Source organism: Dermochelys coriacea, chromosome 2, assembly GCF_009764565.3.
Source record: "Dermochelys coriacea isolate rDerCor1 chromosome 2, rDerCor1.pri.v4, whole genome shotgun sequence".
NCBI classification, from domain to species: Eukaryota; Metazoa; Chordata; order Testudines; family Dermochelyidae; genus Dermochelys; species Dermochelys coriacea.
The window spans coordinates 125881209-125896125 of record NC_050069.1 but is presented as its reverse complement, the minus strand read 5'-3'; the positions used below and the strand labels follow the sequence as shown (position 1 = coordinate 125896125).

At 39.6% G+C, this 14917-nt stretch overlaps 1 protein-coding gene across 3 annotated transcripts in view; it reads right to left on the bottom strand.

The window, feature by feature from the left end:
• The window catches only part of DROSHA (drosha ribonuclease III), a 113787-nt gene that overhangs the window by 42326 nt on the left and 56544 nt on the right, over positions 1-14917 (bottom strand). For all 3 annotated transcript variants that reach the window (XR_006279074.1, XM_043508433.1, XM_038388590.2), the window contains exons 14-19: positions 13819-13943; positions 12074-12173; positions 8721-8828; positions 5266-5373; positions 2762-2900; positions 1546-1606 (exon numbers count right to left, since the gene is read on the bottom strand). Coding sequence is in view for 2 of the 3 variants with exons in the window: in XM_043508433.1 (XP_043364368.1) it covers positions 1546-1606; positions 2762-2900; positions 5266-5373; positions 8721-8828; positions 12074-12173; positions 13819-13943 (641 nt within the window). In the remaining variant the exon portion in view is untranslated. The remainder of the gene's footprint in view (positions 1-1545; positions 1607-2761; positions 2901-5265; positions 5374-8720; positions 8829-12073; positions 12174-13818; positions 13944-14917) is intronic.

Below are 14917 nucleotides of genomic sequence, written 5' to 3'. Positions count from 1 at the left end.
TTTTTTTTCTAATATCTATCCTTAATCTCCCTTGCTACCGATTATGCCCATTACTCCTTGGCCTACCTTTAGTGGACAAGGAGAATAACTGAATACCATTCTCTTTTTTAACAGCATATTTGCAGACTGCTATCAGGTCCCTCAGTCTTCATTTCTCACAACTAAACATGCCCAGTTTGTTTTACTTTTTCTCATAAGTCAGGTTTTCTAAACCTTCTATCGTTTTTGTTACTCTCCTCTGGACTCTCTCTAATTTGTCCACAGCTTTCCTAACGTGTGGTGCCCAGAATTGGACAGCACTGAGTAGACTGGGACAATTACCTCCCATGTCTTACTTATGACACTCCTGTTAACACACCCCAGAGTGATATTAGCCTTTTTAGCAACTGCATCACATTGACGACTTATATTCAATTTGTGATCCACTATAACCCCCAGATCTATTTCAGCAGTACCACCACGTCGATATTTATTCTCCATTTTGTAATTGTGCACTTAAGTTTTCCTTCCCAAATTCAGTACTTTGCACTTGTCTTTATTGAATCTTGTTGATTTCAGACCAATTTTCTAATAGGCAGGATGACCCAAGTCTCTCTTACTCACTTTGGTTAGCCCCGCAGGACCAGGGCATCTAGAAGTGATTACAAAGCATGTCCTAAATGCAAATTTTAAGCAATACAAATGTAATTCATTTGCACATAATTCTTAGTGACTTAGTTAACTATTGTACTTGTAATTATAATTATTATAATTGGTTATTAAGCTAAACAATTACTTTTGTAGTAAACATATTGTTCCATGTTATTATATATATTCAGTTATATTGGGCCAAATTCTGTGTCACCCATGCTCATTTTGAGTGATACCTTACTTCATCAGTAGCCTTGTTGATTTCAATAGGACTATTCATGGAGTAAGATACTACTCCCTGTGAGTAAGGGTGGCACAGAATCTAGTTCCTGATCATTTTTTAAGTGCAGTGGAAAGTTTGTGTTATGCACATGCAGTAAAATAAATGGAGCATTTCGTTGTCCACCATTTGAGCTGTCCAAACAGAAGTATTAATGATTCTTTTAAGTTTTGTGGACTGAAGCAGATTTTCTTTAGGGGCTCTCTTAAATGTCTTGTTCACTGGATGCATTAAAGAACTTGTGCTTCGTTGTCTGTGCCTTTACAAAAGGATGTTTTTTTGGCAAATGGTGGCTTTGCAAGTTCAGAGTAACACCCTTTTAAAAAGACTTTTTCTATTCACCACTCTTGCTGTTCATCTTTTTCAAAAAAGCCACTTGATTTTATTAAAAAACCCAAAACAATATTTTTGGAGCGATTTTTTTGCTTGCACATGCATATTAATAAGTATGTGTACACATGCACTTACTTCCCAATAGTTAAAACTCATCTGGCTGTTTTGTTACAAAGGCTTTTAAGAAACTAGAGTTGTATTTTCATTTTTAGTTAACCTTCTAGGTCCAAGAAAAAGGCTGAACTGCACACATTAGCACATAATTAAAATACTGGAAGCAAAGTATTAGCTGCTTTCTTTACCTGGAAGGAGTAGGATCATCTTGCCCAAGGCGGGACATAATATTTATCAAAGTGTTTATTCCTGTAAAAATAAACAATACTAAACAGTTATTAAAAATCACCACCAATTTCACTGAAGTAATTTCTTCAAACGTTACTTTGTATTTACTATGCAAAACTCACTGTGCATTTAAAAAACCATACAAACAAAAATGCCATTGGGTCAGTCAGAAAGCAGAAACATCACAGATCCAGAGTTAAATTACAGCAGGGCATTTTTATTCAGGTATAATCCTTTTAGGGACTAATGGCTAGCTAATGACTGCCCAAAGGAAACTGCTTTTACATTCATGGAACCAGATATGAAGTCACAGAAAGGCCAGGCTCCAAATGAAATAGACCCTCCCCCTGCCCCCAACACTGTATGAACAACAGACAATTTGTATTACTTCAGTTGCCTGTATTTAAGGGAGAACGAAGTTGTGCAGCAGAGCCCACACATTTGACAGCTGCTCTGCTTCCATGTTTCAGCAAGTATTTCATAGCAGTGTTACAAAGGGGTCTCATTAATGAGACTTCATCATTTTTATAAAATATACTTCAATATACTTATTGCATTATGAAAATATCAATAGATACACTTATAAAAAATAAAACAAAGTATATTCTGTGATTTATTATCCTTGCTTATTTTGTCAACTACTTGTTTGCTAATCTGTAAAATACAATCATTCAGAATAGATCTGCCCGTCATTTATTATTATTATTTTTTAATTATTTGTATTACCAGGTGCTCAAGCATTAGAAACTTCCACTAAAATTCTCTCCTAGAGCTAATCTTCACTACAGTGTTAGCTCAATAATCCTTGAATGTTGCCCCAATCTGACTCCCATACACACACAAAACTCTCTAGCTCCAGGTAAATGGTGCTTTAAACTCAAGATAGCTGGCCCTCAAGGGCAGTGAGGCTGGTGAGTGTGTGTTAAAGCTCAAGTGTTATTGAAGCTCCAGCTAGTAGTGAAGTATGGATGTAGCTACTTTGTACTGCTAACACAATCACTCATTGTGACCACTGTCACTCCAGCTAGGCTAACTTCACAGAGTTAACTTGAGCTAACGCTGCAGTGAAGACAAGCCCTCAGGAGAATATAGGCTGAACAAGCATCAGTTAGGTGGCAGTTCTTCTTGGAGGCTAAGGATGGTGAGAGAGAAAACAATAATGGTGTAATTGCATACCCTTTTTCCTCATGTGCATATGATGGACTTTTCGGTCTCCATACTTGGGCTGTCGAATCCCACAATTGGACAAGGAATTTCTTGCGTGGTCCGGATTCATTCCGAAGTTTAGGTGATGGCTTGGATGAGTCATGGCAAGCTAGAAAGAAGCACGTGCAAGTCAAAAACTGGATTTATTTTTGAAAACGCTAAGAGCAAGGTTAGCTTGGTAGCTGCTAACAATAGCTATTTCTCAGTCTGAAGACATGCTATGATGTGCTGTTGGCAATTAGTAACTCTGGTTCAAGCAATTAAAATGTAGCATGTACGGCTTCAGATATGTCACAAAATACATCATTTATGCCTGATCACCACTTAAACTAATTAACTTTTAAAAGCTATTTAAAGAAATAAATTAGTTTTTGAAAGAAAAAAAAGCGGAATTGTCAATTTGCCCTAAAATGCTTTGCTTGCTAACTTGGCTGAACTATGTTGAACAATATGAAGATTTGCTTAGTACAAAAACATGAAATCTAATACTATTACTACATGGATGTATCTATATACTGCAATACCACCTCAAGCATTTGTAACTCAATACAAATATATAAAGTATCAATAAGGAGAGCCTCGTCTTTTTTTGGTAAAAGACAGATGATGTAATTTTTGCTCACCAAAGACTCTGCTACTCTTGCTCACAATGAATAGCCCTTTACTCTCATTGCCTTTGCTGTGACCCCTCTCAGAGCAACGTACTAGTGTAGGTGAATAGGAGTGGCAGACCTGAGCTCTATATTTAGTTTGTATTGTAAGCACTACCAGAAACTTGCATCTTTGCAGCTATCACTTTATAAATGGCAGCAGAAATGGGAGGTGTCAGTAGCAATTAATACAGCAAAGACAAAGACTTAGGCCCCAATCGTGCAAACACACATATGAGAATTGTTAGCAGCCCCATTGCGTTAAATGGGACTACTTACACGCAGAAAGTTATAAATGAAATTTGTGTAGGATTGGAGCCTTTGATGCCAAACAAAAAGCTTCTAAATAGCTCCTTTGCCCTCTTCATTCAAACAAAGCTTATTTTAACTATTGTCAGATCGAATTGTTATTCAACTTACAGCATTTACTCCTTGTTTAACAAATCCTTGTTAAATACCTAATTAATACTAACTACAGTTTGTCAAACCCATCCTTCTAAAACACTTACTCCTCTAAAATAGAACACACTAAAACTCATCAGAATAGTGAAAACAAAAATAAATGAAACACCCCTCAGCCTCTCTTCTCTATCAGATATTTAAATGCATACTGTATGATGAAACATACATCATCACTGGGAGATTACATATTTGTATATTTGGCATCCTATGCAGTTATTTAAATGGTGAAATATAAATCTCACTAGGGACTCTCTCTCCTGGAACAAATTCTTAGCTATTCAATAAGCATGCAAAAGGATCAAGCCTAGATAAAGTGCCTCTGTGCATTCAGTGTGATTTATGTTGGTGCACCTTGTCTTATGCTTTCCCTCATTATTGATAACTTATTTGCTTTTTGCTTCAAGCGTTCAGTCATGGCAGTTAGTAGGCTTTTCTGGCTGGATTTTTTTTTTTTTTAAATAATCTTTAACTCTAAAACACAGGAAATGTGAAAAAAAACTATGCTCATAATTAAGCATAGGACCCATCCCCTCTATTATTGAACTAATCTGGTTTGTACATGAAGTACAAAGCATTTGAGAGTGTTTTTATAAATAATTCTTGATTCATTATATGTAAAAACAAAAACAAAGTGAACACCTATATTTTAGAAATTAAATTGGAAATTATATATAAAATACACTTTTTAGGTTGATAACACAGATCTACTTACTTATTTTTGCCCTTTCATTTAGATCTGCAATAGACGGTTTTTGCTGAGAGTCCCAGTGTGCAAAAATGCACTTGCACAACTGATTGATCATGCAACACAGACGTATTAAAACCCCAAAAGAAACACAGCTTCTCTCTTTGAATTTGTAACTGTGAACATTTCAACAAACACCTGTAGGTCTGAAGAGACATCCGTCTGTTCATAGCTTTGAACACAATGGATTCTTTATGAAATAATAAACTACAAAATAGTACAAGGCAATATTTACAGACACATCTTCAGTATGACAAAGGAACGCACTAAGTAACAAAAATATAATCTTGCATTCGTATATAATGCTTTTCATCCTGCTGGATTCCGTGATTTACAAACCACAAGCAGGGGAAACCTGATTTTACAGATTCTCACAGGACACCTGGAACCTTTTTAAGATCAGAGGTGCAAATAATCAGGTGCTTTCCAATATCAGCAATACACATAATTTCTCCAGTTAGTGGATTCAGCAGGATTTATACACGTAAGCCTAACTATCTTGGGGACGATGGTCGTGCATGCAGCTCTCCCTTACCTTGCTCCACAGGAGCAGAGCTTCAGTCCTGCAGAACTCAAATGGCAAATTAGTATGTAATTTGTCTTTTGGCATTTCTTACCTGTAGCAAGCACCGATCTTGAAAAGTGTAGCCTATCAACTTATCCAAATGCATCAGACATTGATGGTAGCGAATATGGTGGGTGAGAACAGGAAGCATCATTGCATGCTAGGAAAATAATTGCAATGAGGAAAACTACTCATTTAAAAAACACAGAGAACCCAACGGAGTAACAATCAAACACATAAAGAAGTTTAGCTTGTTATGACACTATGCATTTTACTTTATTTCTCAGTAAATCAAAACAAACTAAAAATAATAATGGACTTATGCCTTTCAATGAATATAACTAAATTAGAACCTATTCATGTGTATTAATTACCAAGAAAAACAAAACAGACTTCTATTGAAATACTTTGTTGGGTGCAACAAAGATTCTCCTGTTGCATATTGCTGAACATATCAAGGCCTATCAAGGTAAAGTCAAGTAGTGACAGAACATTGCATGACCATCTGGCACTTGCTACAATATGCAGTCTTTGATTAGTATAAAAGAAAAAAAAAAAAAGACTGAAGGCCAGGTTAGGCCTCTGACATAATTTTAAAGTATAATATTTCATAAACTACCAAGATGAGGACACCTGGGATAATAGGGTCACAAGGCATCCTTTTTTTGACTGAAACTCCTGGTCGAAAAGGGACCCTGGCGGTTCTGGTCAGTGGCTCAGAGGAGCTAAGGCAGACTCCCTGCCTGCCCTGGCTCCGTGCAGCTCCTGGAAGCAGTCGGCATGTCCCTACTGCCCCTAGTCGCAGGGGCAGCCAGGCTCCGCACACTACCCCTGCCCCAAGCGACAGCTCTGCAGCTCCCATTGGCCAGAACGGCCGCCAGTGAGAGCTGCAGGGGAGGCACCTGCAGGCAAGGCCAGTGTGTGGAGGTTGCACCTCCACCTAGGGGCCGCAGGGACGTTGCCACTTCCAGGGAGCAGCCCGAAGTAAGCGCCGTCCCAACTCCCTGATCCAGGTCAGAACCCCCTCCTGCACGCAAACTCTCTCCTCGAGCCTGCACCTCAACTCCCTGCCCCAGCCCCGAGTTCCCGCCCTCACCAAAACACCCTCCCTCCCAGAGCCCATACCCCCTCCCGCACCCCACACCTCTGCTTCAAGCCCTAGCCCCCTCCTGCACACCAAATCCTAATCTCCAGCCCCATTTTAGAGCCTGCACCCCCAGCCAGAGCCCACAACCCCTCCTTCCCCCCCAACCCCTGCCCCAGCCCGGAACCCCCTCCTGCATCCCAAACATCTCATGCATGGCCCCACCCCAGAGCCTGTACCCTCCCAGCCAGAGCTCACACCCCCTTTCAGACCCCAACCCCCTGCCCCAGTCCTGAGTGCCCTCCTGCACTTTGACTCCCTTGGCCACAGCTCAGAACCAGCTCCTGCACCCCAAACCCCTCATCCCCCACCCCACCCCACAGCCCGCACCCCCAGCCGGAGCCCTCACTCCCTCCTGCACCCCAACCCCCTGCCTGGAGCCCCCTCCTGCACTCTGAATCCCTCATTTCTGGCACCATCCTGGACCTCCTGCACTGCAATCCCCTGCCCTAGCCTGGTGACAGTGAGTGAGGGTGGGAGAGAGCAAACGACGGAAGGATGGGGGATGGTGTGAGCAGGGGCAGGGCCTCGGGGAAGGGGCAAGGGTATTTGGTTTTGTGTGATAAAAAAGTTGGCAATACTATGGGATAACCAGCTTTTTATCCCATACTAAGCACTTATTTCAAGATGGCAGGCAAGAAAATTGTGCAGTATAAAGTTACATTCTCACTGCCATCTTGATTTCACTAACTTCCTCATGAGAATTCAGTGGCCAATGTTTTCAAACATTATGAAGGACTGAACTCTAGCAGTTCCTGAGAGACTGAATGCTAGGAAGAGTTGGAAAGGCAGTTACAAAGTTGCTATTTGGCTGTCTAGCAAAAACGCTCTGGGTAAGATTGTCAGAACTGAAATGGGAGTTAAGTGTCCAAATCCTAGTGGCTTTCAATAAGAGTTGGTTTCCTAAGTGCACTTTGTGACTTTCAATATCTCCCCCCTTTATACACTTTTCTAAGCACTGGTTCTAGACCAGTGATCTGGGGGAAATAATTGATAACTGAACAAGTAGCACAGTTTACACTATTCTGTTATGCCAATAGCAAAGTTCTTATGGAAGAATAAGAAATATAAGATTTATAGTGGCTAAATCATAATACGTAATTTAAAACAATACTTTATATATGCATGTAAAATAATGAATGCTTTTACAATAGGCAATATAAAATTATAATTCCTGTTGTAATTATCAAAATCAAGTTTAAGGGTTCATAGAAACAAGACTTATTTGAAGATAAAATCTGAAAATTATCCATGTATCACTTCACAATGAATGCAAATGTATGATTAAAGGGGATGAATGAACAGAGTGGATGTATAGGAGAAAATCAGTTAAGCATGTATAACAGATCCTGTAATTATGGGCTTAAGTGTCTTTGTGGATTTTGGTATGTTGGTGAAACTAAGCACTGTCATAGAGTAAGAACTGGTGAACATAGTGCTGTGAGAATATAAGGATTACCTTTTGTTGAAAAGAGCATAAGATTGCATGAGAGTTTTGGGGGTTTTTTTAGAACGAAATGTGGGTTAACATTGTAGATGTGATGACTGGTAAGAACTATATTACTGGGAAGTGAAAACATTGTTGCTGAATAGAATTAGATTTAAGTGAATTTCTACTATTTAAACTAAAATCCAATACTGTTATTAGTTTCTCTCATAACAATCTCAGGGGCAGGGGGATGACCCCCAACTATATGTTCTATAACTGTGCTTCTTGTGCATCTTCATTCCTGACCACTTTATCAACAATACATCATCTCAAGGACCAGTGACGCATGCCCACCAGTCACAGTTTTTCTGCATTTGCTGTCCACTGTAGTAGCCTTCTGGGCAACCAGAATAATTCCACAGGGAATTAGTGCACAGACCACAGTTTTAATACTATTTGTACACAGCAAGCAGTATGTTTGGCCCCAGTTTGTAATACTGATATACAACAGATTTTAAATTCTCCTTGAAGACATGATTAAAAAAAAAAAAAAAGGTTTTGTAAAAAAGGCCAATATACTGACCAACAAGCCCTGAAAACTCAATGCTAGCCTCTTCACTCTTTTTTACACTGGGGTTTTATCCTGGTTACAGTCATTGGTTGTCTGGCAACAGCGTATCTGTACAACTGCTATAAGCCACAATTTGCACCAGCACAGATTTCCCTTGTTTCAATCAGGGGTAAGTGCCACCATTGCAAATAGTACTGTCTATACAAGTGCAGCAATACCAGTGATGGTTCGCTATAATGTAACAGGGCAACCCCCCTGTGTACCTAAGGCCTTAACATTGCAAAATTAGGAGACATTAATCTGATGTCTATTAACTAACAAAAGAAACTGATTTCAAGAGGGATCTCTAGGTCTAACGATCACCTGGCAGACATCAGAACGAATGCCGGTTTTCCAGAATCCTTGGCTGCTTAACTCCACGGTCACTTCTCGTCTCATTGTGTTTTTCTGCCTGATTTTCTGTAGCGCTTCCTAGAAAGGGAGGAAATGGTGCAACTGTGAGAAACTTTCTACAGCAAAGCAATATGAAACCACACGTGGACATGAAAAATAGACATTAGGGTGTTAGGATTTTGTATTTGAGAATGGGTTTCTATTTATTTATTTATTTATTTATTTGTAAAGCACACTTTCAGAAAGCAATTTTTAAACCTAAATCTTGTAATTATCTCCACCCACCCCTTGGTAATGATGTAAGCCAGGAGTGGCCTGGATGCCCACAAATGTGACAGAGGGCTGCATGTGGCTCAGTCTCCTTATCCTGATAAGCTGCAGGGTGAAGACAAAGCTGACTAATCACAGGTTTTTGCTGAAGATGAAATGAACAAAGCCATTCCTATGCATCTATTGAGCGAGATGCAAGTATAAGCAAATACCATTTCTCTCTGGAATTCCTGACATCTGATACTCTATCCCAAGGCTTGCGTGAGAAACAACCAACCCTTCATTCAAGCGGGTAAGAGACAGACCTTTATTATCTAGCCCCAGTCACCTTATAACGGATCTTGGTTGAATGTAAATACCCCTCTTACAGAACAGGGGGTCAGTATCCACTGATACCAGAAGCTCCTACTATGAAACCTACCCACTTTATTCCAACCAAGAAAAAAAAAAGTGTTTAAAAACTGCACTGTCTTGACCATGAGAAGTTGGCAGTTTATTTCTGTTTCTGAAATATGGCAAGGGCATGTACAGCCTTGGACAGGAGTCCCTTTTATTTTTTGTATAAATCTGAAGCAATAAATAGAATAAATAATCAAATATGTTAGGGTCTCTTAGTCTGAATTTAGGTCCTGATACTGCAAATGCCCCCATGAGTATGTCAACTCTGATACATATGTGACAATGGGAAGCAGTCACTGCATATTTTCTCCTAATTGAGATCAAGGAACTTTATTAGAATAAAAGGACTAAAGATAAAAGTTACATCTCTCCTCTCACTATACTTCACTGCAGGGCCCCTGCTGCGAACTTCTCCCTCCCTGCTGCCTGCTTCAGTTTTAAAGAAACTATACATTGCTCTTTGGGGCACAGACAGTCTCTCTGTTTTGAGTTTGTACAGTGTCTAGCACAAAGGGTAACTGAAGCTCCTAGGCACCACCTCAATACAAATAATGGTCTCGCATCCCGTAATCACATTGAAATCAATGGCAATAATGAGCAGGTGTGCATGAAGCACTGTTCCCTTAGGCCCAAATCCAAATGTCAGTGGGCTATGGACAGAGGCCATAAATTGTACACCTTTTAGGGGTAGGCTCTATAAGGTCTTCTAGGCTTTTATACAGTACCATTCATATCAGTGTATCATCAGTGCCCAGTTCTGAATAATTTTCTTTCTTTTTTTTTTTTTAAATTCACATGCCAATTACAGCAGCCTGCCAGCTCCCACTAAATTACTGATGAGGTCCTCAGTGTCACAAAGTGGGAGCACAGTACCGCAAAGTTTCTGCCTAAGAACGGTTTTCAATAAATCTTCCTTATGACAGACAATTACTTTAGGAAACCATCATCCTGGATGATACAATCTAGAAACAAAGGTCTACACACTACAAGAAGTGATAAATGTCAAAGGAGCACTTCATTTTTGCAGCAAAATGCAATCACTCCCACGTCCTCTCTGCTACTGTTTTAAGAATAACTCATCCATTATTCCCTAATGAGAGACATTTTTAATAAAAAGTTCTAGCCTTCCATTTGTTCTCCCCTGCAGTGATGAAAGCTGCAGTAAAGATAAAAATCATCTATTTCAGTGGGAAAAGCATTCCTCCTTAAAATTATGACATAGATAACTTTTAACTCTGTGGTACTTCCCATTTACGAGGAAAAAAACCGAGGTTTGGGGGTTTATTTAACACTATTATAAATAAAATGTTAATTAAGCCCTGTGTTCACGCGACAGTATGCTATGCTTTGCACTAATGATAAAATCTGGTGCATTGTCAGATATACTGAATACCATCTCTTGCAGCAGCAGCTTCAGTCATTACAGAAAAAGCAAACTGGTGATGCTGTCGGTCTAAGACTCCTTGATTAATCCAGTCACATTCCACTTTATACACACATGTAAGCTACATGATTATAGACAGTCACACAGAAACACATACATCTGCATGCCTACACAAAGCACAGACATCCCCTTCCAGCTGCTACCTAGAATATACACTGAACCTCTGAGTCCAGTAACTCCTCACTGAACGTTGTAGTTATGTTCCTGAAAAATGTGACTTTCAGTGAAACGATGGTAAGCGAATCCAATTTCCCCATAAGAATGAATGTAAATGTGGGGGTTAGGTTCCAGAGAAATTTTTTTTTGCCATACAGTACAGTACTATAGTTGGGAGGTGCCCGCACCTTACCCCTCAGAGGCACAGTCCACTGGCACTGGAGACAATGAGGCAGGCAAGGAGGCTGAAGGTGCTGTAGGCTAGGAGAAGCACGTGGCGCAGCAGCAGCAGCTTCCCCTACCCTGCAAGCACCGGGGCGGGGGGCTCAACCCTCCTCCGCCCACTCCACCCCTTCCCCCAAGCACCCCCACTTTACTCCGCGTCCTCGCTCCTCCCCCTCTCCGTCCCCTGCTTCTTGCCCGCGGCAATCAGCTGTCTTGTGCCGTTCAGGAGGCAGGAAGAAAGGGGAGGAGGGTTCTCCCTCCGTCCCCTCCCTCTTTGCAAGCACCCTATATCTCATTGAAGACTCCGACTGTGCAAAAATTGAAGTTTTTACCTTCAACTGTTTTGGAGTTATTTTGCCAGAAAAAAACCCACAACTAAAGTTTGTTTTCGTTTTTTAAAAAATCGCTCCACCTTCCCATCGCTGCCTCACCCATAAAGGGAACTCACTTGAATTTTCCAATGAAACACAACTTTGGACGAAGTGTAAAATCATGGAAATTTAAGATTAAGAGCAGCTGAAAAGAGTAGCCTAGAATGGAAAGCCTTTCTCAACATTAAGCATTGCATTCACTAATGACTAATGCTATAAGAAGCTCAACACCTTATGGCAGAATCTGTAACTGGGTAAAACATAGTGCAGGAAAATGTCTATCCATTAGGAGGCAAAGAACAAAAAGGTAACATCAACTCAACACGGGGAAAAAAAAAATCATTTGTGAGGATGACAATAATAGATATTATTTCCTTTTTTTTTCCATAGAAATGTAGTAATACAGCCCCACCCCTTTCAGTGCTCAGTCACTGGCTATGGGTGAAGGGCCAGCATACCTCTCTCTGGGATAACTTCTGTTTATCAGCCTGTTTGACTTTGGGACTGTTAGCCAGCAGATGGCGCAGCTTCACATAGCTCTTCCATAGCTTTTGGTACCTGCCGGAAAGAACAGAACCCCCCCCCCCCCTTTGTCACATACTAGAAGTACACAACATGAGTACCTCCTTGTTTGACCTTATGAACTGATTAGCTCTCACTAACAAAGTGGTAAACGATCCCTACTACTTCACTCTAAAAAGAGATCTCTGATGGATCACATTTCAGTGGGGGGCATTATGTGGCCTTGAGTCAAAGCCTTTTTCTGATTCATATGAAAGACTCCTTTTCTTGATATGAAGCCCATATGTAACTTATAGCAAGACTAAATGCAGCCCTTATATTGTCAAAAAAAAAAGTTTTAATCAAAGCGAGGATAAAACTTCCCAATTTTTGAACAGTATGTAAAAAAAAAATCATAGCAGAAGCAGACTCAACACAAAACACAAAAGCAAATACTTTTAAAATGAAGCAAAGGAGCGATCAAAATATTTGCTTAATGATCTATTTTCTTCTATGTTTTTTCTGCACAAATAGCACCAATTTAGAGTGGTTCCACATTACTGGAAGATTCCATATTACTGATGCTCCATCAAATGGAGCAGCAGCTATTTTACTGTTTCAGAATCCTCATAGCTTCAGCACACACACCTTCCCGTTCCTTGCTTACTAGAGTCCGTTCATAGCTATAGCACTCCATCATTCTCCAGTGCATTTCCTCAGCCCTAGAGACTCCAGTGTCTGCTTGGTCTATAAAACAAATTGGAAACTGGAAATCTATAGGCTACTTCTACACTATTTTCTTTTAATTTCAAATACAGGATTCCAGCACCAGAACATTTTCAAAACAGATAATACATTTATCTGTCCAAAAAGAAAAATTAAATGACAAATAAAATAAATCATCCTGCCAAGTAAACAAACAAACAAACAAACAAACCAAACATCCCCACCAGATTTTTTTTACCCCAAAAAAGGAGAGGCAGAGAGTCCATGAAATCCACTAGGGACTTTGCTATTGCTACCAATTTTGCATTGAAGATCCTCAGATACTACAGGGATGAGCAGGAGAATAAGAGAATAATAATAATAAAAAAGATTGATTTATAACTGGTTTCACTTAGCTACATCAAAAACTTGGACAAGAAAAAACACACTAAATGGAACTTTTCTGAATACCTTAGTAATACGTATTTCACACAAAACATGAGGGCCTAGATTTATGAAGTCAACTTAGACTCTGTCTATACTTTGAGCTAGGGGTGTGATTGCCCTGCTCACACACACACCTTCTCACACTAGGTCTCATCGAGCTATAGCACAAGTATAAAGAGCAGTGGAGCTGAGGTAGACCGGGTAGCTGCAGTAAAGGCACGGCTGATCCGGGAAAAGGACATAGCCACTGGTTTCATAACATTTTTACCAAGTACATAATTTTATTATTGCATGAATTTGACGTGCTCGCTTTGAAAATCTAAAATTGATAAAGGAAGTGCAGAACAGAATTACAATTCAGAAGAGGAAAAAGCAGCTACATTTCTGATTCTCTAGTTTATAAAAGCCAACTCCTGCTCCCATTCCCATTGCAGAAAATGGTAAACTAGCCATCAACTTCAATAGTCATGTGACTAGGCCCTTCCTGAACAACAAACGAAAAAACAGTAACTTTTTTTTTTAAACATAAGCTTTGAGGAAAATTTCTTACTGAGGGTCTCCAGCATAACTGAGTTGAGCAGGCCGTATCCCGAAGTGAACAATAATGGGGAAAGTAATCACATCAGGGTTGAACTGCTCACGGTCCAGTTGATCAATACGAACTGAACTGGGTTTCTAAGAAGAAAATCAATACAGTTTATCTAATTAACAAGAGTGCTAGTGATATTTTATTGGATACATTATGATGTTGACCAGGAACTGACAAATGAATGACATCATCATTCTGAGAAGCGGAGAAGCCTTTCAACATATTGAAATCAATGAGAGAGATATTGTAGCTATATATGTAGAAAACCATTAATATATAATAATATGTGGCACTTACAGGGCTGAGCAATGTAAACTTATTGGTTATCACAGCAACCCTGCAATACAGGTATTATCCTGATTTACAGGGGAGGAGGAATTGAGATTTTGAGAGTTTCTGAGAATTTCACATGAATTGCTGAAGGCCAAACATTAAGTTGGTACCAGAGCCAGGATCGAATCCTGATATTTCTGACTACTATTCCTGTATTTGGTTCACTAGACCATGTCACCTCTCTAATATTGATTATCCAAGTAAAGACATTATTAGACCCATCCAAACACAGACTAAGTGGCATTAAAAATTGTAGTGTCACTCTTACAAAATGCTCCAAAGTCAATGTGTATAATGAGGAACGCAGTTTTGAATAATGAGGAATACTTTGTCCTTTTTGCACTTGAAAACAGATCTTTTTAAAGGAAAACTGTAGAAGGAAGTGATTTTCACTTGACCTCTAAAAATGGAGAAAATGAGTAAGTCTAGATAATTGCAGTTAACGTGCCGTTTGTATTGCTCTTTGTAGCATATGCAAAAACCTTAGCTTAAGTTCCACAGTTGAATCTCTCTGCACAGATATTTTCTCCGTTATCTTGCAAGCTGTTTTGTTATGTACGCAAATGATTTCCCACCTGGCAATTAGCTGTTTGGATGATGCTAAAGCTATCCAGTTCTCTGAAGTGTCTGAAAAGATACATTACTTAGAGTCGTCTTTATATTAAAACTGCAAATTTAGCAAAGAACTTCCACATAGAAAAGTTACCTGATTTCTTATGATGTTATT